This window comes from Histoplasma capsulatum (genome assembly GCF_000150115.1).
Source record: "Histoplasma capsulatum G186AR genomic scaffold supercont2.1, whole genome shotgun sequence".
Classification (NCBI taxonomy): Eukaryota; Fungi; Ascomycota; class Eurotiomycetes; order Onygenales; family Ajellomycetaceae; genus Histoplasma; species Histoplasma capsulatum.
Genome location: NW_025544801.1, coordinates 2606184 through 2629520, shown reverse-complemented (window position 1 = coordinate 2629520; position 23337 = coordinate 2606184). Strand labels below are relative to the sequence as shown.

The following is a 23337-nucleotide window of genomic DNA, read 5'->3' as shown; positions in this document are numbered from 1 at the left end:
ACAATAACAACAACCATGCTACCGATTCCAATTTACCATTCTATCTTATTCTATCCCACCGTCTAACGCCCTGATCATGTATGTCTATATGTTGTATTGTATGTATACAAGCTGGTGGCATGTTAACCAATACTGGAAAAAACGCCCGGGATAAAAATGAAATAATCAGGGGTATAATAAGATAGAACTCGTAAAAGAAGAAGAGAAGAAAAGCAGAGAAAAGAAGAGAAAAAAGCATATGTCCCAAGAGACGCCTCCTCATTCATCCTCTTCCTCCAGGGGAAATTGCAATAAACAGAGACAAGAAACCCACAGCAATCATAGCTCAGAATATAACAATCATTAAAAACTCCCCATTAAAGAGTCCCATGTTCCCCCACAAACGCCGCACCCAGCCAACCCTCCTGTCTATCCATTTTAATCTTACTGAAAAACAAAAAGAGGAAAGAAAGAAATAAACTCCATTTCACAACGGCGTCGCGCCATTCCTCTCTAAAACCTTCTCTATATCCTCGTCTCTAAGTTCCTCCCCTTCCCCAACATCTACCCACCTTTTCGATCTCACACCACCTCCAATCCAATTCTTAATCACACATGGATCAGTCGTAGCACCTCCGCATATCTTATCACGGCCGAGCTCCTTAAATCTCGGGCCATATGGGCCGTTCACATAGTGGTATTGCCCGACGAACCTATACTGTCTCCGGTCACCCAGGGGATAAAACTTATCGCCCCAGTGGCCGGCAAAGTAGAACCATGCGGTTGGCGACTGGGGGTTGACGGTTGAGGCACGTAAGACGTCGTTATTATGATCGTATGTGTAGCCGTGGTAATTGCGGGCGGGATCCCAAAGTGGGCCGCGGTCAGTTCGGTCATGCAGCAATCCCCAGGGGAGAATGTAGGCGTGGGTGCCTGGTGTAGCGTACATGGCGTGTGTCCCAGAGGCTGAATATATAACAGGCTAGGACTGTGAGTCAGTTGGAATAGCTCAAAATGACATAATTATATCAGATTTGGAAGAGGAGCTTACCCTTTTTCCCATTTTCTCTACAGCATCATAGCTAAAAGCCTCCCCGAACGAATGCTCGCTAAAATAGATAGCTTTTGGAGTACCGTTGTGGAACCGAACAAGTGAATGTTCCCAATCGCCAACGTGATTCCCGAAACGGATGTTAAGAACCTTATTGCCGAGATTAAAGCTGTAAAAGTAGAACCAAAACGCATCCACAATGCCATGGCCTTTATCCACGACGATCAAAACAGCTGGTGCCTTGCTACGGCCAGGCTTGTCATTCACACCGTCACGTATACCTCCTTTATCTGGCCGTGGGGTTGCTCCATCATCCATAAAATCGTATCTGTCAACGCCCTCCGCCAGAGGAGCCTGCGAAAGCGAACCGTGGTGCGTTTCGTCACCTCCTTCCATTTGAGGACTGCCATTCCTTGCATCATACCAGTCCCCCATTTCCTCGAGCGGCACATCTTCTTGCACCTCATAAATTCCACTCTGCCACTCCAATTCGTCCTCTGTATCATCAGGCTTTGGGATGTTATCCTCCGACCCCAGCCAAGATGGTCGATCCTCCACATTGTCCTTACTGGTCAAGAATACATATTTTCCACCCTGATACTTGTTAAACTCACTGAGGTTAGCGAGGGTGGGATGCTCCGCTTGAGCCTGAATAGGAGTGTAATTCAATTCTGGTGTGATGTGGTAAAGATGCTTCGCAATATCACTGGGCCAAAACTGCTCTTCAGAGAAAAGGTGGACTAGGGGTGCATATTCCAGGACATAATCGGGGATCGTGCGCAAACGGCGTTCATCGTTGGTCCAATCTTCAGGGCGGGTTTTATTTCCGTTCTTCCAATAGGACTCCCACTCCTCCTGCTCTCCGTCATCACCATCCTGTATAGGATTGCGAGGTCCAAAACGACCCCTTAGTCGAAAGTGAGTAGCTCCACACAGACTAAGCCATCGGCATGCTTTACGATCCCACCAGGAATGTGAAGTCGAAACCCAGTCACTTTCTTCCCTATCCTCTTCATACCAGATGAAAGCAGAAGGGTTAAGAGCCCTAGCCAGGCTGTTTATAGAGACATAAGCGATTAAAGCTGAGAGAATGGTGATCGCTGCCCGAGATTTTGTCCTCATTTGCTGGTAGATAGAAGGATCCGATTGCGTCCAGGGGTTGGTAGAAAGTTGAGGGATCAACGCAGATTCGGGAAGCGGGAGACCGCCGCGCGGTACGTCTGCCGGATGTTTATTATTCGCTCCCGGTTTGGGGATTTCAGGCTCAGGAAGATTTGGGACAACAATTGTCTGGTTTCCGTCTTCTTCTTCTTCGTCGTCGTCGTCTGGAGATGGAACTCGTAGTTCATCTGGTGCGTTGATATGTGGAACAAGGGGTGTTGGAGTGAGAACGGGATGATGCGCAATTACGGGATGTAGATGTACTGGCTGGGTAGGCAGGGCCGGGGGAAGGAGCGGTAGCTGCCCGCCATTAACAAGCATATGCCGCATCGCCACTGTTTACAGCGTAAGCGTATGTCACGTTCGGGCTTGATTTCGGAAGGGCAAGGGGAATAGAGACAGAGTGCTGGAGAAAGCTGCTTCGTGGAGAGGCGGCAGAGTATGAAAAAGGACAGGTTCCCTGGAACCTTGGTTCTGGACGTGGCGCATGGATATCATCAGGTCCACCACAGCCCTCACTTTGGGATCTATAAAAAGATCGTATTGCACACAAAAATATATCAACGGAGGAAAAAGGGAAACATCAACAAAAGTTTTAACCCCCCTGCCAAGTCACAAGTTCGTCAAAAAGTGTCACGGCCACTTGGTGGACGGAGAGGGAGGGAAGACCAACGTTTAAACCATAAATTGCAAATTTGTAGAGCGAAGGGTATAAAATGAGCAAGCAAGTAAGGGGGAGACTTGTAGTATTCTCATTATAAAAGAAACACTTACTCTTAACCCAGTATCGTGTGAAGACTTGGTGGAGAGAGCGCTGATGTTGGGATTGCAGCAGCTTGTGATTGCCCCTCATACAGGCAGGTTCCAGCTGTACCAAAAAAAGAAGAGAGAAAAGGCAAAACTCTATTTATTCTTAGTTTGGAGAGCTTGGAGTTATCTCTGCAGCAAAGCGTCACGGCTAGTATGGGCGCACTCAGGCACGACGGGAACCTTCCTAATAACCTCAAAGAACTGCTAGAGTTAGATGAGTTATCGATGGTCCGAGTCTCGTCACCCACTAGCAACGGATGACCAGCATCAGAGCGGCGAGCTAGGCGTGAGAAATGAAGGGCGATTGATTGATCACATTGTGGATATTTGCTTGGAGCGCTGCTCGGTATATGTGGGAGATATCAGAAGTTGAATGTTGGAAAATGGATGATGCGCGTTAGTTTCAGCCTTTGTAGCTGCAGTTGGCAGTTGTCGATCTGGATCCCAGCGTGGTTCTCCAAAACGAGCCGGCGGAGTATTCTATTCGTTATCTTAACGCAGAAGGCTGTTTCATCCTATCGCGTATCGCCATCAGTGTGTTTTGGAGTAAATACTGATCAGTCAGTGAGAGGCGCCTGGATTCCCTCAGTAGGCGCGTGAGCAATACTAGTATTATGTTTAGAACTCTGTGGCGACATACAGTATCGCGCAGAGCAGATGACGTCTACTTATTCAGCTTTCAAAGATATATATATCTTATCCTAATAATCTTCCTCCATTTTGATATTTCATCGTCTCATTCATTCATTTTTTTAGCTTCTCCCCTTGTCCCTGTCCAGCCGATGACCTCATCGCTGCCCGCTTATGTCATCGATTGATCCTTGACCTTCGAACAATGACAACATCAACAGCGTTGCTATCACGTCTATGTATCTTTGCTCCCTTGAATCCATCTTTCAGGGGCCAATTTTCCAAGCCATGTTTTAGGATAGCTTCCCGCAACTGGGTATTGCGATTATGGATGAATGGATGACTGACCCTTGAGCTCAAAATTCCCGCTGCGGAGTACCCTCTTCCTGAGATCTCAAGCTCTCCATTCCTCGTGAATGAGCTTCATATGAAGCCGTCCCAGACCTAACCCCTCAAGAGCAAGTAGTGGCAGAGCATCAATTACAAGAGACATTACTGTCTAAATGGTTTAAGCTTTGATACTGACATCTTTATCTGTCTTATCCAGCCATTGCCCTGCCTCCGGCGCAATGAATCGCGCTCCCGGGTCTATACCCTCTCCCCACCATACATCTACTACGATGGTCGCATCAGATGATTCTGACTCTGGATATGAATATGAATATGACGATAACTCGCAAGAGGTGCGTGCAAACCTTAACTATAACATCCCTGTCTGGAAGAAGCGTCTGAGCTGGCTATGCTTCCGTCCGACTATTTGGAAACGGACTACTGCTAATGCTCTTTGCGATATCTAGACATTCTACCTGAACCTCGACCTGACAACATGCAATGGTCCCATTCGAGTTCCACGCAAGCGCGTTGCATCTACACCCACTGCTCCCACCACATCATTAGACTCCCCGCATGCGACATCTCTAAATGCCGGTGACGATCAGCAACAGGACAATACCAACGCAGACACTGATCCGGACACCCAAGACCAAGACCAAGACCAAGACCAAGATCAAGTCCAAATCATGGATTTGCATTCCGAGAATCCCATCATCTCCTACCGAAACCAGGTCTTTTCTTGCTCATGGGTTGACCTTGTCGGAACAGAGATGACCTTCTCAATGCCTGAAGAACGCTCCACACTTCCCCGCCTCCGACAGCATCGAGACTACGATCTTATTTCCGCCAATCGTGTTAAGATCCTAGGTCACAAGGTGAACTTGATTACCGGCTCCTCTGAGATACCGAAGGCCGGTAGTAATAATAATAATAATAATTCTATCCCCACATCTGCGCCAATACCTGACAATGACGAAGTGTCAACTACCCCAGCAGCAGCAGCAGCACTCCCCCGTGTCCCATCCACAAACCAAGCCCTTTTCCTCGAGCGCCTCATGAATGCCAAACGCGCCAAGGGCGAGTCAGACATCGTGCGCACCACCTTCTCCCAAAAGCGCAACCAGAACTTCGAAGCCAGGTTGCGTGGTTGGGCGCGCACGGGGGAGCAGATGGCGGAGCTGGAAATGCTTAACCGGCGTGTGCTGCAGGGTGATGTGAATGCGTTGAGAGAGCTGGAGGATATTTATGCGCGTGCGGAGGAGCCAGCTGGAGCAGGGCAGACGCAGGAGCAGGAGTAGATGCTGGAGTCAGCTACGTCTACGCAATGGCAGGGCTTCATGGAGGTGATGGGAGTGAGGCGGCGGCGGCGGAGGTACATGCGCCGCGACAACTAGAGAACGCTGTACCTTCAAAAGCCGGTGGTAGGGGTCGATGCGGGTGAGCGGCCCCTTACATCCAGTGATGGGTTTACGGGAACCTGCGGGATTTTTGGGGGGAGGTTGTGGGGGAGAAGTGAATTTGTTACGTACAGTTCATTATTTATGATATGGGGTATTTTCTTTCCGACAATTTGCCGGAGGGGTAGCTATTGCGAAACGTGGCTGAGACTCTGTGACTGGGCCTCGTGCGACGGGTTTTGCGCTGCAGCGTCAGATCACCCGGAATCATTTCGCAAGGGCCGGGGCCATGCGATCCGTGCGATGGTTAAATATTTTCCCAGTGATGTACTGTACATGTATCCATGCATCCGTAGAGAACAGGTACAGTACATTCCACCTATGTCAACGGAACTACAAACACATGCGCGGCATCCCGCGGCCCATGTGTATATATATATACCCGACAAGGGAAATTCCAAATGCCGAATCCTTTGTGCCGATGCCAAGGATCTATTCAGCGCAGCGGAAATCATGGGGAATCTCAAATTACCACATACTCAAAACGACATAACCTAAATAGGGGGTGACCCATGTTGGCGGGGACATTTTCGCGTCCTATTCAGTAAAAGGGGGTTTTCGATTAACGGTGGTATAATGTATGAAGCTAGCTATAGGACATGGGCATTGGTTCGGATATGCAACTCATATCAGAGTGGTGAGTTGAGGCCAACGTTGAAACATTCCTCCGCCGGGACCATGCCCATTTCGCTGCGGACGAACTGCACAAAATTGGATCAAAAGAATGGAAATGGGAGACAGAGGTAAAAAGGAAAGTAAAGAGAGGGGAAAGAGAGGGGAAAGCGAGGGAGGGAGGGTACAATAAATAAAAGTGAATGTCAATCCTAAAAGCAAAATACGCCCAGGGACTGACGCCCAGAGAAAATAAACAAAAGAAAAGAAAAGAAAAGAAAACGAAGGCCCGGTCCTATCTATATATTTACCAATCTATGTGCATATGATGTACCCTGCAAGGAAAACCAAAAAAAAAAAAAAAAAGGGAGGAAATTGCATACGCCTGAACCCCAATTTGATATGACCGGCAAAAGAAAAAAAGAGGCGGTTCAAACAAAGAACCAAAGCGACTGAAGACAGGAAATGAAAAAGGAAAGAAAGAATTAAGAGATTAATAAGAACGGGGGGATATCGAAAGCGAAGGGTCAGACAGAAGAAAGGAAAAAGCAAAAAAAGGAACAGAGCCACGAGCGACGACATCAGCGACGTCCCATGCTCCGTGAAGCATTCACACAAACAGATACTTCAGAAATTCAGCTCCTTAAGACCTCGACCAGCCCACCGGCGAGGGCGGCGGCGGAGGTGGATGCTCGAACCTATCCTCCATGACGCGCGGATACGCGGCGTACTTGGGCTGCTGCGAGGAAGAGGCCTGCATGGCGCGGGAGATCTCCTGGGTGAAGGTTGATGTCGAGAAGGACTTGCTGTTTATGCCGCTGGCGCCGTTGGTGTTGCTGGTTGTGCTGGCAGTGGTGCCCGTGGTGCCCGTGCCGGTCGGCCCGTTGCTGCCGTTTCCTGAGGACTTTGAGGAGGGCATTGGGGCCAGGATGTGTTGGTGGTGATAGCTTTGGGGCATAGTGGCAGGCATTTTTCTTGTTTTATGGTTATTTTCCCCTTCCCTTATTCCTTGGTGATTGGATGGTTTGCGGAGAGAAATCGAGCTATGTGTATGGATCCTTCGGGGATTCTGGAAGGATTTGGTCTTCTCTTTTGTTCCGCCTCTCGGATCTGTTTGAAAGGTTCGAGTCCTTCTCGTTTAACGTTGTGTTCGTTTGCTTGAAGGTTGGAGAAATGGCTACTGTGTAATCTTTTTCTTCTGTGCTGATGGGCCCGTTAGCAAATGAAATGGATGAACCAACGTTATATGTATATATATTTCCCCCGCTTGCGGCTTTTGCACATGATATTTTGAGTTCTCTGCATTTTCGTCCTCGCCACACGAGAACTCTTTTGATTGATATTAATAATTGCTACTCTACTGCCGACGTGGATGGCGAGCAAAATTGGCCGTGTTCACTTTTCCCCATGTGTTGAGCTCCCAGGCGGCACGAGAGCCGAGGCTCGCAGATGTATATCGTCCGAAGAAACCGAATACGAAAGTGAGAACAACAGAACAGAGATCTTCTACTTACTTTTTCTTCTCGGCTTGAGGGTATCTGGATTGGGTTCTTACTGTATTATTATCGATTAGGTGAAGAGGACGACGTGTAGTATATTCTCGGTAGGTATGTAGGTAGGGTAGGTTCTGAGTCCAGAAAACGAAGCGAGCGTCCAGTTTTTTTTTTATATGCAGGTGGTAGAGCTTAAAACGACTGTAGCACTTTGATTTAATGGAGAAAGAAGAGGCTGGAAAGGAAGGAAGAATGGAAAACCAGAAAGAAAGAAAAAAGAGTCAGCAGAAAAGAGTGCCAGGACAGGGCGGCCAACCCGCTCCATATTTAAATATGCCGGTACATGGACGGCTGGGAACCTGAAGGGTGATCGCCCAACGACGCAGCCCAGACCGAAAGAAAAAGCAAAAAAAGAGCAATACCCAACGAGGAATAAAAAAAATAAAATAAAAGATAAAAACCGGGGTAAGCCCTTCCTGAGGTCACTTCGCTAGTGAACGGAGTTGTATTCGTGTAACTGGCTTAAAACAACTGCTCCGTAGAACTACCTAACCTGCATCGGGGAGGTCGAGGCCCGTTACAGGTATCCGATGCAAAACCAATAATGACATGATGGAGGATGGATGTGTCTCTGCCCGTCAGACTCAAGACTCAGGCTGGAACTGTGACTGTGTTCCAACTTTCCAGGGCCAGGCATTTCGCTCCCACCTTGTTCAGTTGAATCCTGTAACCCATTACGTTCACGGATAATAACAACCTCTCTGGGTCCTGATTATTATTCCTGGCTCCTCCTTGTCCAGTCATGATATCCACTGCCCACAGATTCCGAACTTCCGTTCCCTCCGCTGGGAAGCGTTTCCAAGGCTATTTTTTTTTATTTGCTATGTACAGATCTGTAGTAGCTCTGCTTTCGTTAACATGATCGAGAAGTGCTTTCGTTAGCCAGTGCTTGGGCTTGGGGTGTTCTGTTGCCGTCGCAGTTGCAGCCCAACAGGCTCTGATGTGTCTCCCTCCCGAAGACGGAGTTCCTTTAATAATAATACAGATCAGATAGTTATGGTATGGTATTTTTGTTCGACTCCTGCTGCAGGTTGGAGCTCTGCAGGCATGCATGCATCCATCCCTCCGCGCATTATTATTTTGATATCATTCGGCCATTGGCGGATCGCGAGTATCTCAGATATCCGGGGAAAGAAAGGAGCCAAAAATGAACACGCGGCCATCGGCGGTCCTTCCAAGTTCTCAGGCTGCCTTTCACGATTCCAGGCTTCTTTCCAGGCTTCTCCAGGGTAACAAGGTTTTGTTGCTTGGGTCAAAGGGTGATTGATACCCCGGTCCAGCCTCACGACTAATCATAAACTGTGCGATGGCTTGGGCTCGGTTGTGTGGAAGGTGGGTCAGAGGCTAACAGCGTTTGTTTGCACAGGACCCAGCGACCCGGGCCCCTGGTGCCAGCTCATCAATAGGAGAACCCACCATCAAACACCGGTCATCATGTTCAATCAGCGTTGTGCTGTCGTCAGTTCGTTGCCTCTCCGTTCCGTCGTTGGTTCGTTGGGCATTGATCGTCCATTTTTTTCACTGGGTCTTTGGGCTCAGGCTACCTCGTTCCCTTCTCAACGTGTCATATTTCCTTTTTTTTTTTTTTTTTTCCCTTTGCTTTTCATAATGTGTCACTTTTTCCACGATTGACTAGTTTTTGTGGGAGGTTTCCGCGGCTTCCCCGGCTTCCCCATATCCCGTTCCCAATAGCTTTTTTTGGCCCCACGTTCTGCAAGTTCATTCTCCTTTATTGGGCCGGGGAACAGCGGGACCGAATGGGCTAACCAACTGTCAACTCATCGCCAGGCGGATCCCCCCGTTTCCGGAACTGAGTGTAGATTTATCGAAATCCCGAAGTTATGGTTCAGATGATAAATAGCCACCTATTGGCAAGTCAAAACTCCATTGACAGATCCATTGACTGGATTCGATTTAGTAGCCAAAAGTCCAAGAGTTAAATACAGGGCCTGAGCATCGAGCGGCATCATTTTACGTTTCCTCCCCTATACTACGTACTCCGTATGTAACCCCAGCAGCAGGAACTTCACGACGGAAGAGGTTGAACTGAGGGAGCATGTTCTCAAACAAACTAGTCCATAGCGCTGAAACCCAAGGCCCACCGCAAAATCTCACCAGAATCTCAGGAGGCCTCCCTTTTTTGGAGGAAAATCTCACTTCGAGATCCGCGGCTGCGACTATTTCCCATGTGGCTTTGTGGGGAAAGCGGAAAGCAGGAGCTTACTGCTGAAGTAACCGTGCAATCAGAGCCATTGGATCACAGCCACTGGGAGAGCTCTCGGTCCTTGCCCCTGTCAGATTGCTAAGTGATTGACTCATTGTTACGGATACTGTTTGAAACTTCGGACGATAACAAACCTGCTGGACGAAACCTTCGTGAGAATAATAAAATACCAGTGGCTGACACTCCATCAGCAAAAAGGAGAAAGAAACAGAAAACACATAAAAATGTAATAACTTTCCAATGGCCATCCCCAGAAAAAAAAAAAAAAAAAAGGCTAAAAAGTCCGGGGAATGGGTATTTATTTATTATTAATATTTTTTTCAACAAAAAAAAAGAAAAGAAAGGAGAATTGATTGCGCCACAACCGCTAACCAGATTTAAACAGCCGCCGGCTAACCTCTGAACCCTGCTAGTACCGCGCGCTAAGCGGCCTTCCAGAAGGCTTGCGGAAATTGAGCTTCAAAAGAAAAATAATACTTGCTTCCATGATCCTTGCAGCCGAGGTAAGGTGAACGCTACTTACTGGTAATTATCTCAAGCGTGATTTACTTATGCAATTCGCCTGTTTGCAGTTTCGGGACTATTTCTTATTATCAAACCCCCACTTTGTGCGGCGGTGAGCGGAATCTAACTAGTTGGATGGATGCATACTAGTACTTCGGGTACTCAAATGCAATAAACCACATAATCCATGGATCTGGCTCGATTGTGCTTGTGTGGATACGGAGGTGCAGTGTTTTCACGAGAGTTTATTTGCACAAGACGGATCGAGGGGGGGGAGTAGGCGTTGGATCTCCGGGCTCTTAATTCCAAACACTGCTAGGACGCCTTTTGGTTTTTCTTGTGGAATGGTGACGCACTTCGTTGTGAGGGGGGTATGTGTAGCGGGAAGAATTATATTTACTCATGTGAAGAGCCGTGAGAATTGATACGAGCATTGCCGTTTCACATGGACTCAGGATTCTTGTCGAAACAGGGCTTGAAGCTATCGACGAGGTAGCGGAGAGTTCCCTGCGGTGGTTCCCGCTAGATCATAATGAAGCCGGGGACTGCTCTTCCGCCGGAGGGAGCGAAGAAGCATTTCGTTCCCGCTCCCGCTGCAGATACTACTCTGGCCTGGGGCCAGCGGAATCCCAAACTCCCCGTCCGCTGCGAATGTCTCCGCCATACGCCGCTTGAGCCCTGGAGTTCCAAGGCAACAAACATTTCGTTCTGGCTGGTTGCGCCAAAATCAATCTCTCTCCAGAGCTCGAAACCATTTGCCATGATTGCAGTCGTTGTTTTACCTCAACCAGGCAACAAATTTTCCCTTCACTCCCCATCCCTTGTGCTCGGGGAAAGAGCTCTCGAAAGCTCCATCTCGCCCTAACAATTCTATTCCATAGGATTCCTCATTCCCCTCTTAGCATCTGTCTAGAGACTTGGCTACGGTCCCGGCCTGCTCTCACTCTCCCTGTCCGTCTCTCCCCAGGGGGAGGCCTGCGGTTGATAGGTTGAATAAGATTTCACCGCTCATCTAGTTATCTCATGAACGGGCAGTTAACAGCTAGCTTCTGCGAGTTCAAAGTGGAAAGGGGCTGTCGCATCAAGCCTGGCGATCCCTAGCCTAGTTTCTTCCTTGGTTTGGGGAACATTCTCGTGGGGAATGGAAAACGGACGAAAAATGGAAAAAACGCGGAGAAAATAAAAAATTTCCCCATCTTGAATGTCACCTCAGAAGGAAGAACGAAACAAGAACAGCAAGTATTCTACCAAAGAGTATTTTATCTAAAATTTACGGATTTTGCTTTTTGTTTTCTCCTCCATCAATTTCTCCGAAAATGAAAGGGAAAAAAAGAAAAAAAGAAGAGGACTGCTGATAAAAGATGAATTGCCAGAAATGCAATTTTGATATCAGCAGTATATCCGAAACAAAGCTAGCTTTTTGGGAGGACATTGTGTCTTCGAGAGAAACATATATTTCCTGCGAAAATGTTTGGTCTTCTTTCATCCAGTTCTTTACAAAAGAAAGCCTTCAACGCCTCTCATTCTCATTTATCATAAACTTCCCCCCTCCTCTCTCTAAAATCGTTCAAAGGTAAGCTCATAGTCGTCTCATTAATTTCTTGTTCCTTAACTTTTGCATAAACGAAATTTAAAATAAAATTGACTGTGCATTTGCAATCAAGCTTTCCGCGCCGATCCGCCACCACCCCTCGGGTAAGCCAGCCAGCCGTATGTTGTTTTATTTACACTTTTGTATGTAAAATTAACCGACCCTCCCGACCCCCGCTCCCAGGTGTCCATTCGAGCCGAAAAAAAAAGGTGGAGGACGGAAGCCAGTGGGGTTCATACTACGGCAGGGGTTGTTTGGCATCGGTACCCACTTTAACCCGAAGATGGGCGAGGAGTATCCCAAGGGGAAACAGAGGTTGCATGCCTGAGGCCACGGGGCTCCAAATGAATGGCTTTGCTATGGTTTTTTTTTCCCCCTTCTTCTTGGTGGGGGGTTACATTTCAGATATTTGTCGAGCCCTTTACGGGGTTCCAACGTCCCGCATTGGCGAGTGAAGAGTCGGTTTTACTTGATCGTTGTCTCAAAGATGGCTCTTGAAGACAGACATGAGTTTTTACGATCATTGCTGTTTCTATCTCGGCAGAAAGACGTGTTGGCATTGGAAAATTTTCGATTCAATATATGCTAACTCTCAGGTCAACTTACGGGAGCAGTTCGTTATATCGCCCTATGACGTACTCCGGAGTTTTTAGTCACATACGACTCCTGACGCACTCCATTCACCAAAATCAACTTCTATTTCTACATACGCTATACACACACAAGGAGAACAACAGTCAAATGGTCCCAAGAAGCCCATATTGGCCGTTGTGACATGCAGGTGAGCGAGCTTTTTATGAAATAGGATCGCAATGGTTTCCAACCTGCAGATATTCATTTAACAAAAGATTATATAGATAAAAGAACGCGGATAGCTTCTTGCAAGTTCATACTGGACAGCTGCTGCACCCAACTTTCAACCCATGGGTACTATATTCCGACCCGTTATCTTCCCTTCATTTCGAGGAGTTTGTCTTGTGTTGTCTTGGACTTAGCAAAGCAGCCGCAGCGAAAACAAAACACTTCAGTTTCTACAAGTAACTCCTCCGTGTTGCCTTGTCGTGGATTCTGAAATCAGGCTTATTTTCTTTCCTTTCTTTTCTATTTTCCCGTGTCGTATCACATCAAGGAGTAACAGGAAGAGAATAAAAATTCCACAGGTGCGTGGTGGAATATGATACAAATATTGCCTCTGGCGCTGCATGCGGCGATAACGATCTTTATGTGAGCCAGTTGTCTTTTGATCCTAAATACCCTCTTAACAATACCGTGCGAGAAACTGGACAGAGATATATCTATGTGCGAGGAAGGGCCTTGGAGCTATGTGCGGAATATCATTTACCAAACCCGTATAGTGATCCAAGACGTTTTTTTTTATCCAGCCAACTGATAACGATAACCACCATGTTTATTCATACCTAGGGATTTCTATTCTCTACGGATACGAGTTGCTTCGCTGCAATGTTGCGTTTTAAGACAGCGAGGGCTATCAAAAGGAAGAAAACAACTCTCTTTGACAAGTTCAATGATACTATCTCGAGGTGAGAGAGAGATGTGGGTGCTAACATGAGAGACTTCTTCGCAGTTGCACTAAACAAAAAGGGATGAGGAGGATTGTTATCATGATGGCGTGCTCTTCGCATCTTAAGAGGTTATCACTATGCAGAGCGATGGAAGAAAATTTTTCATTGTACTAGTAATTAGCACACCGTTGATGAGTGCCCGTCGAACTGGGAGCGAATCAAATGCTATCCAGTTCTCAGAGTCAACCATCAAGGATCAAAAGGATTACAGGGACTTCCATCTCCCCCCCCTCCCCGCCCCCCGTATTGTTCTTTGGATATCCAGCCGCGGTACCTGACAAGCCCATGTAACCAGGATTACCGCCGCTTGCTCGGTAAGACGACGTCACCAACATAGGGGCAAAGCAGAGTTCGACAACAATGTTTTTAGAATACCGTATCATCCCATTCCAATTCGGGAAGCTGGGAGACAAGGAAATATAAAAATTTTCCATATCCAAATTGTGTTTGGTTGCCAATGAACGCAATCTTTCCCCGACAAGGCGAGCGTCTACTGCTGCGTTAAGTTAAAGTATGGATAGATAGATTTACGTATCCATTCCCCCCCCCCACAAAGAAAGAAGAGGCCTTACTTTTCCCGAGTGGCGGCTCACTATGAGAACTTCGCTTTGGACGAAAGTGAAGATTTATCTGTAGACAGCCCAGCCAATTGCGATCGCAGCTATTCCTTCCGAGGACTACGGATGGAGGAGTAGGACTGGGAGTTGCGCATCACCTCGCAGGTAACCTCCGCTGGGCCCAGACTGTCTTATTAATGCCGCCGATCTGCAAGGGATCAGACGCAAGGTGCCAGCCGGGTGGAGACTTTCCTGCCTTTCCTGCCTTGACTGCGTATGTTTTTCCTCCTTGTTCCCCAGCCTTGAAATCAGGAATATCACGTGGAGCGGGACCCACCGCCATGTATCATGTATCATGTATCATGTATCATAGCTGGGTTTGACCACTGTTTGCGCCGCCACAGAGGTTTTTCTCCGTGTTTTTTTTTTTTTTTTTTTTTTTTTTGACCCCGTGGCCTACAGAGGCTTTGTATTACGCAGTGATTATTGAGCGATTACGCATCCGTTCTATCCTGTCATTATTACTGTTGAGGATGAGAAAAGGAAAGGTGATGGTAGAAGCGGGATGCTTTGTTGGGATTGTTGATCATGACCATGAATGCATAAGGTAACTGCGGCAGCTTGGCCCAACTATCGCCAGGGAGAATGAACACCCACATACGCACACCGTCGTCTCACGTCCACCGCCTGCAATTCTAAATAACTATGACGGGGAGCATGAATAACAGAGTTTTTTCAACCTTTGCCGTTCCCGTTTGGCTTTTATGTTAAGCATAAAAAGGTTTGGCCAGGCCTTTGTTCGACCCCCCGTATCGCCAGTACCGCGTAACGGACAGTTACCACGTATTAGTCGTTTTTTCCGGAGCCAGGAATAAAATAATTCCCTCACTTTTCGCGCGCGTGATGCGCAAGACCTGGCCGCGCACCCGCCCCAAAACCCCACCCAACCCCGCTTCAACCGACGCTTTCCGCCAGCAACTGCACCAGCCACGGTCGCCGTGATTGGCCGTGGAGCTGTGACTGGTTGGCCTGTGACGGGTGTGTATTGTCACGACGTATGCAGCGGTATATCTTACACCATTTCCTGGGGTTGGCCACTGGGATCTGCACTTGTATGGAGACTCTGTAACATGCGTCGATATTTATCGGTATTTTATTACGGTGACCGGGCAGACCAGTCGGGAAAATGGCGTACGACGTACGGAATACAGATTACTGTACGGAGTACCCAGGTGAGGAAGGGTAAGCCGTTTTGTGGACTTGTAAGGCGTGCAACGTGGTATAACCATACAGATTACATGATACATAGGTTTTTTTTGCTTTTTCTTTCGCTCTCCTTCCCCCAGGATCCATCCTCCATTCATATTTAAAAAATATATATATAGATATATATATCTATAACTCTACAGCGCATATATGCACGTATGGATCTTTCTATATATCCCATCGACCCCATCTCCGTCTCCATGTCCATGCCATCAAGTCAATAATCAATAGCAAAGAATTCTCGTCTGTCTGTCTCATGGCAGTCGTACTTCCCTTCGTCCCCCGCTTCTTCTCCCTGCTCGTCTGATTTCCGCCAATTCTCCAATCAGTCCTCTTTGAACCTATCCCTGCTTCTAAATTTATCTGGGAGCTATTATCACCGTTTCAGCTTGGATTCCCCTCCATTCCAACTCTTGGGCAATCGATCGCGCCCCGCCAGCCATTCTCTATCGTGGTGTCTCAGCGTTCCCTGGTTTTTCAAATCTCTCATTGCATCTCTATGTTAATCGCTGCACCCGGTTTTCTTCTCCTTGAAATACCGTTTGTTCTATAGAAATATATCGAGATCAAAAGAACAGAAACCCCTCCCCCCAAAAAAGAACAAAAAAGCTCCAGCCCCCCATCCCCCACAATTGTTTCCACCATGTCTTCACAACCCGCAACCATCAACCCCACCACCATTCCAAACCCCGATCTCTCCTCCGCAACGGTGACCACGGATAGCGAAAAACCAAAATCCGCATCTTCCAACGGCGTCAGCATGTTCTCCAGACCCGTTGCCACTCCGCTCTCGTCCAAGGAGGGCTCTGGCACCGGAACCCCCACCACCGGCTTCCAGAGACATCCCCTCGTCAATAAACAGTTGGATATGGTCATCCGCACTCCGGGCCGTCAGCCATCGCCCCAGCCCACGCATCTGGGCATTCCAGGTGGCACACATCGTGTATTGTCTGAGGAAGGCCCCGGGTATGTCGCGGCGAAGTTTGAGGGGAAGAAGAAGCAGATGGAGGCTGGTGAGTTTTTTACACACTTCTTAAACTAAAAAAAAAAAAAAAAAAAAAAGATTTAGCCTGGGATCATGACTAACCAATTGGAATAGTTATGGACCAGCTCGAGGAGAAGGGATTCATCCCATTTGAATTCGTCTCGTCGGAAACCAACTGGTTCTACAACATGCTTGGCATTGACGACATGTACTTCCAAACCGAGACCGTCGATGCTATCGTCAGCCATATCCTCTCCCTCTACGCCGCGAAAGTTGCCGCATATGCCCGCGATGATAAGCGTCTGGAGATAAGGCTGGATAAGGAAGCTGCTGACCATGCTGTCTACATCGACACAAGCAAGCCCGGGATAAGTGCCATCGATGGGCCACGTTATGAGCAGCGCATCGACGAGAAATACATCAATGGCTCGACTCCGAAGAACAGCTATCGTGTTGAAACTTTCCGTTCTGCCAGCTCCCTTCCAGATAACCATGAGCAGCAGCTACGTTGCTACTTCGTATACAAATGTCTCTTCAACGAGCCTCATCCAGACCCGGAGGAGACCAATATTGAGATCGTGGGTGAGAAGCGCTTCTTGCAAAAGGCTACCGCGAACACAAAGGCAATTTACCAGGAGATCATTATCAATGCCGTGGCTAGATCTGGCCCTGTTATTGAAATGTTCGAGATTGAAGGGAGTCGCGAAAAGAGACTCGTCATCGCATACCGCCAAGGTTCCGCCATGGGCATGTTCAGCGCCCTGTCTGATCTCTACCATTACTACCGTCTTACAAGCTCTCGCAAGTACCTGGAGAACTTCTCCAATGGTATCACTGTGGTCTCGCTCTATCTGAAACCCATGGAAGGCGCAGAAGTCTCTGGCAAACACCCGCCCATCGAAGCTGCGATCCATCAGATCATGAAGGAGATCTCGTTGCTCTACTGTATTCCTCAAAACAAGTTCCAGAGCCATTTTGCCAGTGGCCGTCTTAGCTTACAAGAGACTATCTACGCCCATTGCGTATGGGTCTTCGTGCAGCAGTTCCTGAACCGCCTGGGATCTGAATATACCTCCCTAACCGCTCTCCTCGACTCTAGCAACACTTCGCATGCTGAGCTCCTTTCGAAGATTAAGAAGCGACTTCGTACCGAAACTTTCACCTCAGATTATATCCTCGAGATTATTAACAAATACCCCCAACTCATCCACAAGCTGTATCTTGATTTCGCCAAAACACATTACGTGCAGATGGTCGAAGGGGTTCCTGATGACTTCCTCCCCACGCTTAGCTACTTGCGTCTACAGGTTGATGAGCCCCTAGACCACGACCGCCTCGACGAGCTGGTCTCTAAAACCGTCGTCAGCGAGAATGACGAGATGGTCATGAACTCATTCCGCATCTTCAACGCCGCTGTCCTCAAGACTAACTTCTACACCCCGACCAAGGTCGCCCTCAGTTTCCGTCTCAACGCGGATTTCCTGCCCAAACACGAATACCCCCAGCGCTTGTACGGAATGTTCCTCATAATCAGCTCTGAGTTCCGCGGCTTCCATCTCCGCTTCCGCGATATAGCCCGTGGTGGTATCCGGATAGTCAAAAGTCGTGACAAGGAAGCCTATGCCATTAATGCCCGTTCGCTGTTTGATGAAAATTACAACCTCGCCAATACCCAGCAGCGGAAGAACAAGGATATCCCTGAAGGTGGCGCTAAGGGCGTTATCCTGCTCGACGTTAACCATCAGAACAAGGCGAGAGTGGCCTTTGAAAAGTACGTCGACAGTATCCTCGACCTGCTCCTCCCGCCCGTCAGCCCCGGTATCAAAGACCCAATAGTCGACCTCCACGGACAGGATGAGATTCTCTTCATGGGCCCCGACGAGAACACTGCTGAGTTAGTCGATTGGGCAACACACCATGCGCGAAAGCGCGGTGCGCCCTGGTGGAAGTCCTTCTTTACCGGCAAGAGCCCCAAGCTCGGCGGTATCCCCCATGACAGATATGGCATGACCACCTTATCTGTCCGCCAGTATGTCCTTGGCATCTACCGCAAGACAGGCATCGACCCATCCACAGTCCGTAAAATGCAAACCGGCGGCCCTGACGGCGATCTGGGCTCCAACGAAATCCTCCTCGGGAACGAGAAATACTGCGCCATCGTCGACGGGTCTGGCGTCATTGTCGACCCACAGGGTCTCGACCGCGACGAACTCGTCAGACTAGCCAAGAAGCGCGCCATGATCGTCCACTATGATGTATCCAAGCTATCCCCTGAAGGTTACCGCGTTCTCGTTGATGACACCAATGTCACCCTTCCGGACGGCGAACTCGTCCACAACGGCACCGTCTTCCGCAATACCTTCCACCTCCGTGGCGGGCGGAACTTTGACGTCTTCGTCCCTTGTGGTGGGCGGCCGGAATCCATCGACCTCAGCAACGTTGGCCGGCTGATCGAAAACGGCAAAGCCACCATCCCCTACATTGTCGAGGGCGCCAACCTTTTCCTGACCCAGGACAGCAAAATCCGCCTAGAGAAAGCCGGCTGCGTCGTCTTCAAAGACGCCTCCGTAAACAAAGGTGGCGTCACCTCCTCCTCGCTCGAGGTCCTCGCCTCCCTCTCCTTCGACGACAAGGGCTTCGAGGAGAACATGTGCGTGCGCGAAGACGGGACCATCCCGCCCTTCTACAATGCGTACGTGCGCGAGGTCCAGGAGACCATCCAGCGAAACGCGCGTTTGGAGTTCGAAGCCATCTGGCGCGAGCATGCGGAGACGGGGATGCCGCGGAGTGTGATTAGCGATAAACTTAGTCTTGCCATCACAAAGCTCGACGAGGAGTTACAGAAGACGGAGCTTTGGGAGAATAAGATTTTGAGAGAGGATGTGTTGCGCGATGCTTTACCGAAGCTTTTGTTGGAGAAAATTGGGCTGGAGACGATTTTGGAGAGGGTGGGTGGTTTCTTCTTCTTTTTAATTTTCCCCGTTCTCCCGACGCAACCCTCAATACAATCAATCAACATGCGTAACATGACGAAATTCCATTCTAACATCCAAAACCATTAGGTGCCTACCAACTACCTCCGCTCCATCTTCGGCAGCTACCTTGCCAGCCGCTTCGTCTACGAGTACGGCAGCAGTCCGAGCCAGTTTTCTTTCTTCGATTTGTACGTATTTCCCATGACCTTTCCTTCCGTTCCTCTCTCTTTCTCCCATTTTACTTAATCGAATCACTTCTTTGCATCACACACAAAAACTAACCACCTCACCCCCCAAAAACACAGCATGTCCAAGAGAACCGCAAAACTCATAGAGCAGAAGAAATGATTCAATCATATCCAGGCTATACAAAACGAAACGTAAAAGATAAGATAAAGAAGCTCTTATCTGGAGTTTGGATTTGTTTTTTAAAAGAAAAAAAAATTTAACCCGGAGAGGGATGGGGAAAATAATGGGGAATGAAAAAAAAAAGACAAACAAAACGTCTCCTAATAATACTAATAATAACTCACTGTGTCCTGATATCTATCTTACAATAAAAAGGCCAAAAAGCCAAGCAGGAAAGACAAAAAAAAACAAAAGAAAAGAAGAAAAAACACCTAGACAAAAAGAAAGAGATGACTTGAGTGACAATATAGGTTCAGTTGGCAAATGGCGAATTTCTTTTTCATTTCTCTTTCCGTTCCTTTTTTGATACTGATAGGCGCTTTTTTATGTTTTGAATTTATTTTTTGTAAACAAAAACTATTATATTTATACAAAATTTCAGGAATTTATCATCCACCCCTTTCTAGAATATCTTTTTGTTCCGGCTTTTCCACTTTCTCCATATATCTTTCTCTTATCTTGAACTTCTACTTCTACCCACCTGATTCTTTCTTACTTCCTTTTATTTAATCCCGCTTAATATCTATCGGGTCTAAATAGCTCTCCCACCTACGAACAAAGTCCTCATGTTTGTACACCCGTCCGCCCTGTTGTATTTAGTATTTTCTACATTTTCTAGGGCGCGGACTTCGCTATTACCCTAGACTATGGTATGAATATGACACGAATGCGTCCGTAAGTGGAAATCTGAGGACTGTGGTGTGTAAGGGTGGAAAGCCTGATTGATATGTCTTCGGAATATGTAGAATTGACTTGGACTTTCAAAAGTTTTTTCTCATTCCTTTCATTTTGGGCGCTCTAAGACCGAGAAAAAACAAGCACACAAAACACCATCCATCCATCATATAAAAGGGAAACACCACATGCTTGGATTCTCGACAACACATTACAAAGGAAAAAGAGATTTTGAGAATAAAAAGAAGAGGGGAGGTTTCGGAAAATGGAGGAAGAGATAAAAAGGGAGGAACACTCTCAACAAATCGCATATTATATTCAGCCTTGCTACCTCATTATCAAATCCCCACCACCTTAGCCAACATCAAGTCAATCGGTTCGATTTATTGAAATTTATCTCCTCGTTTATGTTATTCGCTCGTTCCCTTCTGGCAAAAATATTATGGAACTCTTCTATTACAGGTATTCGGGTATGTTTGGACTAAGTTCAGACAGGTCGTAGCGTAGGTGGGCGGAAGTTTTCTTTCGTTGTCGATATATGCGGTGCGGGGAGGATATGTGTGCGATTTACCAAGACGGGGAAGGCAAGGGTTCACCGGTACTAGACAAACGATTTTGGTTAGTTCCTATATCCTGCTTCCCCTCGGTTGCGCGCCCTCTTTCTCTGTCCCATATACTCTGCCGGAATAACCCGCCGGTCCCCTGAGGGATGTGATATCTTATCGCCAATTGCTATCAAGCAAGGCTGTGTGGGCTGTGCGTATATATCCAGAGTAATAATTACCTTGATGAAGCCGATATCAGAGGCCTTCTCACGGAAGCACTAGAAGCCACGCAAAAGAAGAAAGCGTTAGCAAACTTAAATTCCCCTCTATCAAGAGAAAACCGAGGACCACCATCAGACTGGAACGAGGGTTAAGTTTCACTTACCTGACGGCAGACAAGCAGGCCATACTTGCGGATGAGACCGGCCTTGTGTGCGCAGACGCGGCTATATCATATCGAAGAAATTGCGATAAATCAGTAAAACATTGCCCATAAAACAATATTTGTCGGTTTGTTTCCCGCTTGTCTCTCGCCGCCGCGAACCCCCACCCCCCAATTCCCCTCTGTTTCTACACAATCTCTTCAAATAACACAGCCCTTTTTATCATGGATGCCCATCCTTCCGATGAAGTCCGTCCCCAGTTTTTATTCCCCATCTCCTGCCCCTGTTCCCTCGGGAGCGAAAGAGTGCATATATGACATAATGCTTACCACTGGCGGCTTCCCTTGCCGTAGGTCCTGGGACGACTGTAGTAAACAGACTCGTGGGTCATCTTGAAAAGAAGATCGAGGAGGGATGGAGGCGATTGTGGGTCTTGTCGTGGTCGGAGTCGTGTCGTCGTCGGGGCGTTGTCGAGGAAGTTCAACAGGGCTCAGTCTGGATGGTGGAGATATTTTTGAACGGGATTCTGTGTGTCCTTCGGCAGGAGCTTATGTAATGCGGATTCTCCGCCGGTGCTAAACTGGATCAAAAATGATCCATATGGAATCACGTGATGGATTGCTCATTTTAGAGATTACAACGGGGGACAAAGCAGCATTTGTTGAATCTGCTATGTAATTGGAATATCATGTTGGCATGCTCGTATAATAAAAGACAATACCTTGAAATCAATCATGCTTTTGTTTCTCCCCTCATTCTTGCAATTTGCTACTAACTAGTATATAAAGCTGTGTAGGGGAGTTAGGGTTTAAGCCCTAAACCTGTATGGAGAAATGTCCCAAACTGGAAAATAGCTATGTCCCTGGATTGAAATAGTGCAAATGTTTCCAGGCGTCTCCATGCAGCATAGTTCGCAGGCGCATTTACTGGACGACTCAAAAACATTTCAGAGGAGATTGGAGGCTGGGACAGCTTCGTGTGGCTTTGGGACAGGCCGCAAACGCCCCTGAAAAATCAGGTTGGGACTGAACAGACATGCCGAGTGATGAACCCGCTCCCATTGCACTCCTGCGATTTCCTGACATCCACAGATGCCATAAGATGTTGGATGTAGTTACTCTTCACTGCTTGATGAGACGCACATATCCCAACTTCATGACATTTTCCCATAGCGGAAATGTTCACAAATTCGTGAGGGGCTCATTATCGGTGTTTTCTCAAAAACTAGATCCCGCTTCGATTATCAATCCTGGTACCACTTGAAGGTCATTTCATTGCGGGATGCGGTATCGGTAGTCTTATTGAGCCGGCAAGTTCAACAAAGGCAACCTATTCCGTCAAGGATCGGTGGCATTGGGCATTGGGGGCAGGCTTCATTCAGATAAATAAGTCTACACAATAATGGACCTCCCGAATTCGATCTAGCAGTCGAAATCGGTGCACTTAGATGGATTGCTATATTTCTGGAGCAAACAAGCACGATCACTGCCCAAAAGTCTACACATTTTCTCAGTCATTAACTAACTAGCAATACTACAGCTGTCCATCAGCAGCGCATTCTGGGAAGGCTTGACTTGATTAAACCCCATTAAGCCTGGCAAAGTGCCCAGGTATTGGCGCCAGAATGCACTTGTTCAATCCCCTGAAACCCGCGTTGTTGATGGAAAAAAACAAATCAAAAATCAAATCAAAAGACATCCGCTGTTTAATTTCCAGCTGCGGTCCTTCCCCTCTCGCTTGTTACTGTGACACCGAATAAGTGTTGACCTCTTGACTGTTGTTGGCTTTCTAGAACTCTTGAGCCGCTGCTGAAACGCCGCAAAAGAAAAGAAAAGAAAAGAACTGCTCAATCTTCCGCAAGCGCAACCCTTCATGCTTCATCTCTTCTAGCATCCTCTAAGTCCCTGCTTGCTTTGCTTCCGTTTCTAAGGATCTACGGTCGCGAATATTTGAATTATTGCTATATCAAATTTCTGGTGGTCCACATCCTTCCTTCCACATAAATCCAGACAAGGTAAGAATCGCGCCTCTCCTTTTGTGTAGTCAAGGGTGCTT

General features: G+C 47.6%; 7 protein-coding genes across 7 annotated transcripts; 3 read left to right on the top strand and 4 right to left on the bottom strand.

Annotated features, from left to right (window-relative positions):
• Positions 1 to 8: 8 nt before the first annotated feature.
• HCBG_00847 (vacuolar sorting-associated protein) lies at positions 9 to 2563 on the bottom strand (the record flags this gene model as incomplete). Its single annotated transcript, XM_045427897.1, has 2 exons — positions 9 to 961; positions 1031 to 2563. 2 exons carry the CDS (start codon positions 2510 to 2512, stop codon positions 467 to 469), a joined length of 1977 nt encoding a protein of 658 aa, XP_045291872.1.
• Positions 2564 to 4200: 1637 nt separating this feature from the next.
• On the top strand, positions 4201 to 5462 carry HCBG_00846 (uncharacterized protein; the record flags this gene model as incomplete). The annotated part of the gene is made up of 2 exons (XM_045427896.1): positions 4201 to 4314; positions 4429 to 5462. The coding sequence occupies 2 exons, from the start codon at positions 4201 to 4203 to the stop codon at positions 5260 to 5262; spliced, it is 948 nt and encodes a 315-aa protein (XP_045291871.1).
• A 1214-nt stretch (positions 5463 to 6676) lies between these two features.
• Positions 6677 to 7003, bottom strand: HCBG_00845 (uncharacterized protein; the record flags this gene model as incomplete). Its single annotated transcript, XM_045427895.1, has 1 exon — positions 6677 to 7003. The coding sequence occupies one exon, from the start codon at positions 7001 to 7003 to the stop codon at positions 6677 to 6679; it is 327 nt and encodes a 108-aa protein (XP_045291870.1).
• Positions 7004 to 10846: 3843 nt separating this feature from the next.
• Positions 10847 to 11179, top strand: HCBG_00844 (uncharacterized protein; the record flags this gene model as incomplete). The annotated part of the gene is made up of 1 exon (XM_045427894.1): positions 10847 to 11179. One exon carries the CDS (start codon positions 10847 to 10849, stop codon positions 11177 to 11179), a length of 333 nt encoding a protein of 110 aa, XP_045291869.1.
• A 2491-nt stretch (positions 11180 to 13670) lies between these two features.
• HCBG_00843 (uncharacterized protein) lies at positions 13671 to 14388 on the bottom strand (the record flags this gene model as incomplete). Its single annotated transcript, XM_045427893.1, has 2 exons — positions 13671 to 13890; positions 14204 to 14388. 2 exons carry the CDS (start codon positions 14386 to 14388, stop codon positions 13671 to 13673), a joined length of 405 nt encoding a protein of 134 aa, XP_045291868.1.
• Positions 14389 to 15954: 1566 nt separating this feature from the next.
• Positions 15955 to 19619, top strand: HCBG_00842 (NAD-specific glutamate dehydrogenase; the record flags this gene model as incomplete). The annotated part of the gene is made up of 5 exons (XM_045427892.1): positions 15955 to 16324; positions 16411 to 18988; positions 19106 to 19244; positions 19359 to 19459; positions 19577 to 19619. The coding sequence occupies 5 exons, from the start codon at positions 15955 to 15957 to the stop codon at positions 19617 to 19619; spliced, it is 3231 nt and encodes a 1076-aa protein (XP_045291867.1).
• A 949-nt stretch (positions 19620 to 20568) lies between these two features.
• Positions 20569 to 21754, bottom strand: HCBG_00841 (uncharacterized protein; the record flags this gene model as incomplete). Its single annotated transcript, XM_045427891.1, has 4 exons — positions 20569 to 20955; positions 21139 to 21177; positions 21285 to 21345; positions 21612 to 21754. The coding sequence occupies 4 exons, from the start codon at positions 21671 to 21673 to the stop codon at positions 20947 to 20949; spliced, it is 171 nt and encodes a 56-aa protein (XP_045291866.1).
• Between the last annotated feature and the right edge of the window lie 1583 nt (positions 21755 to 23337).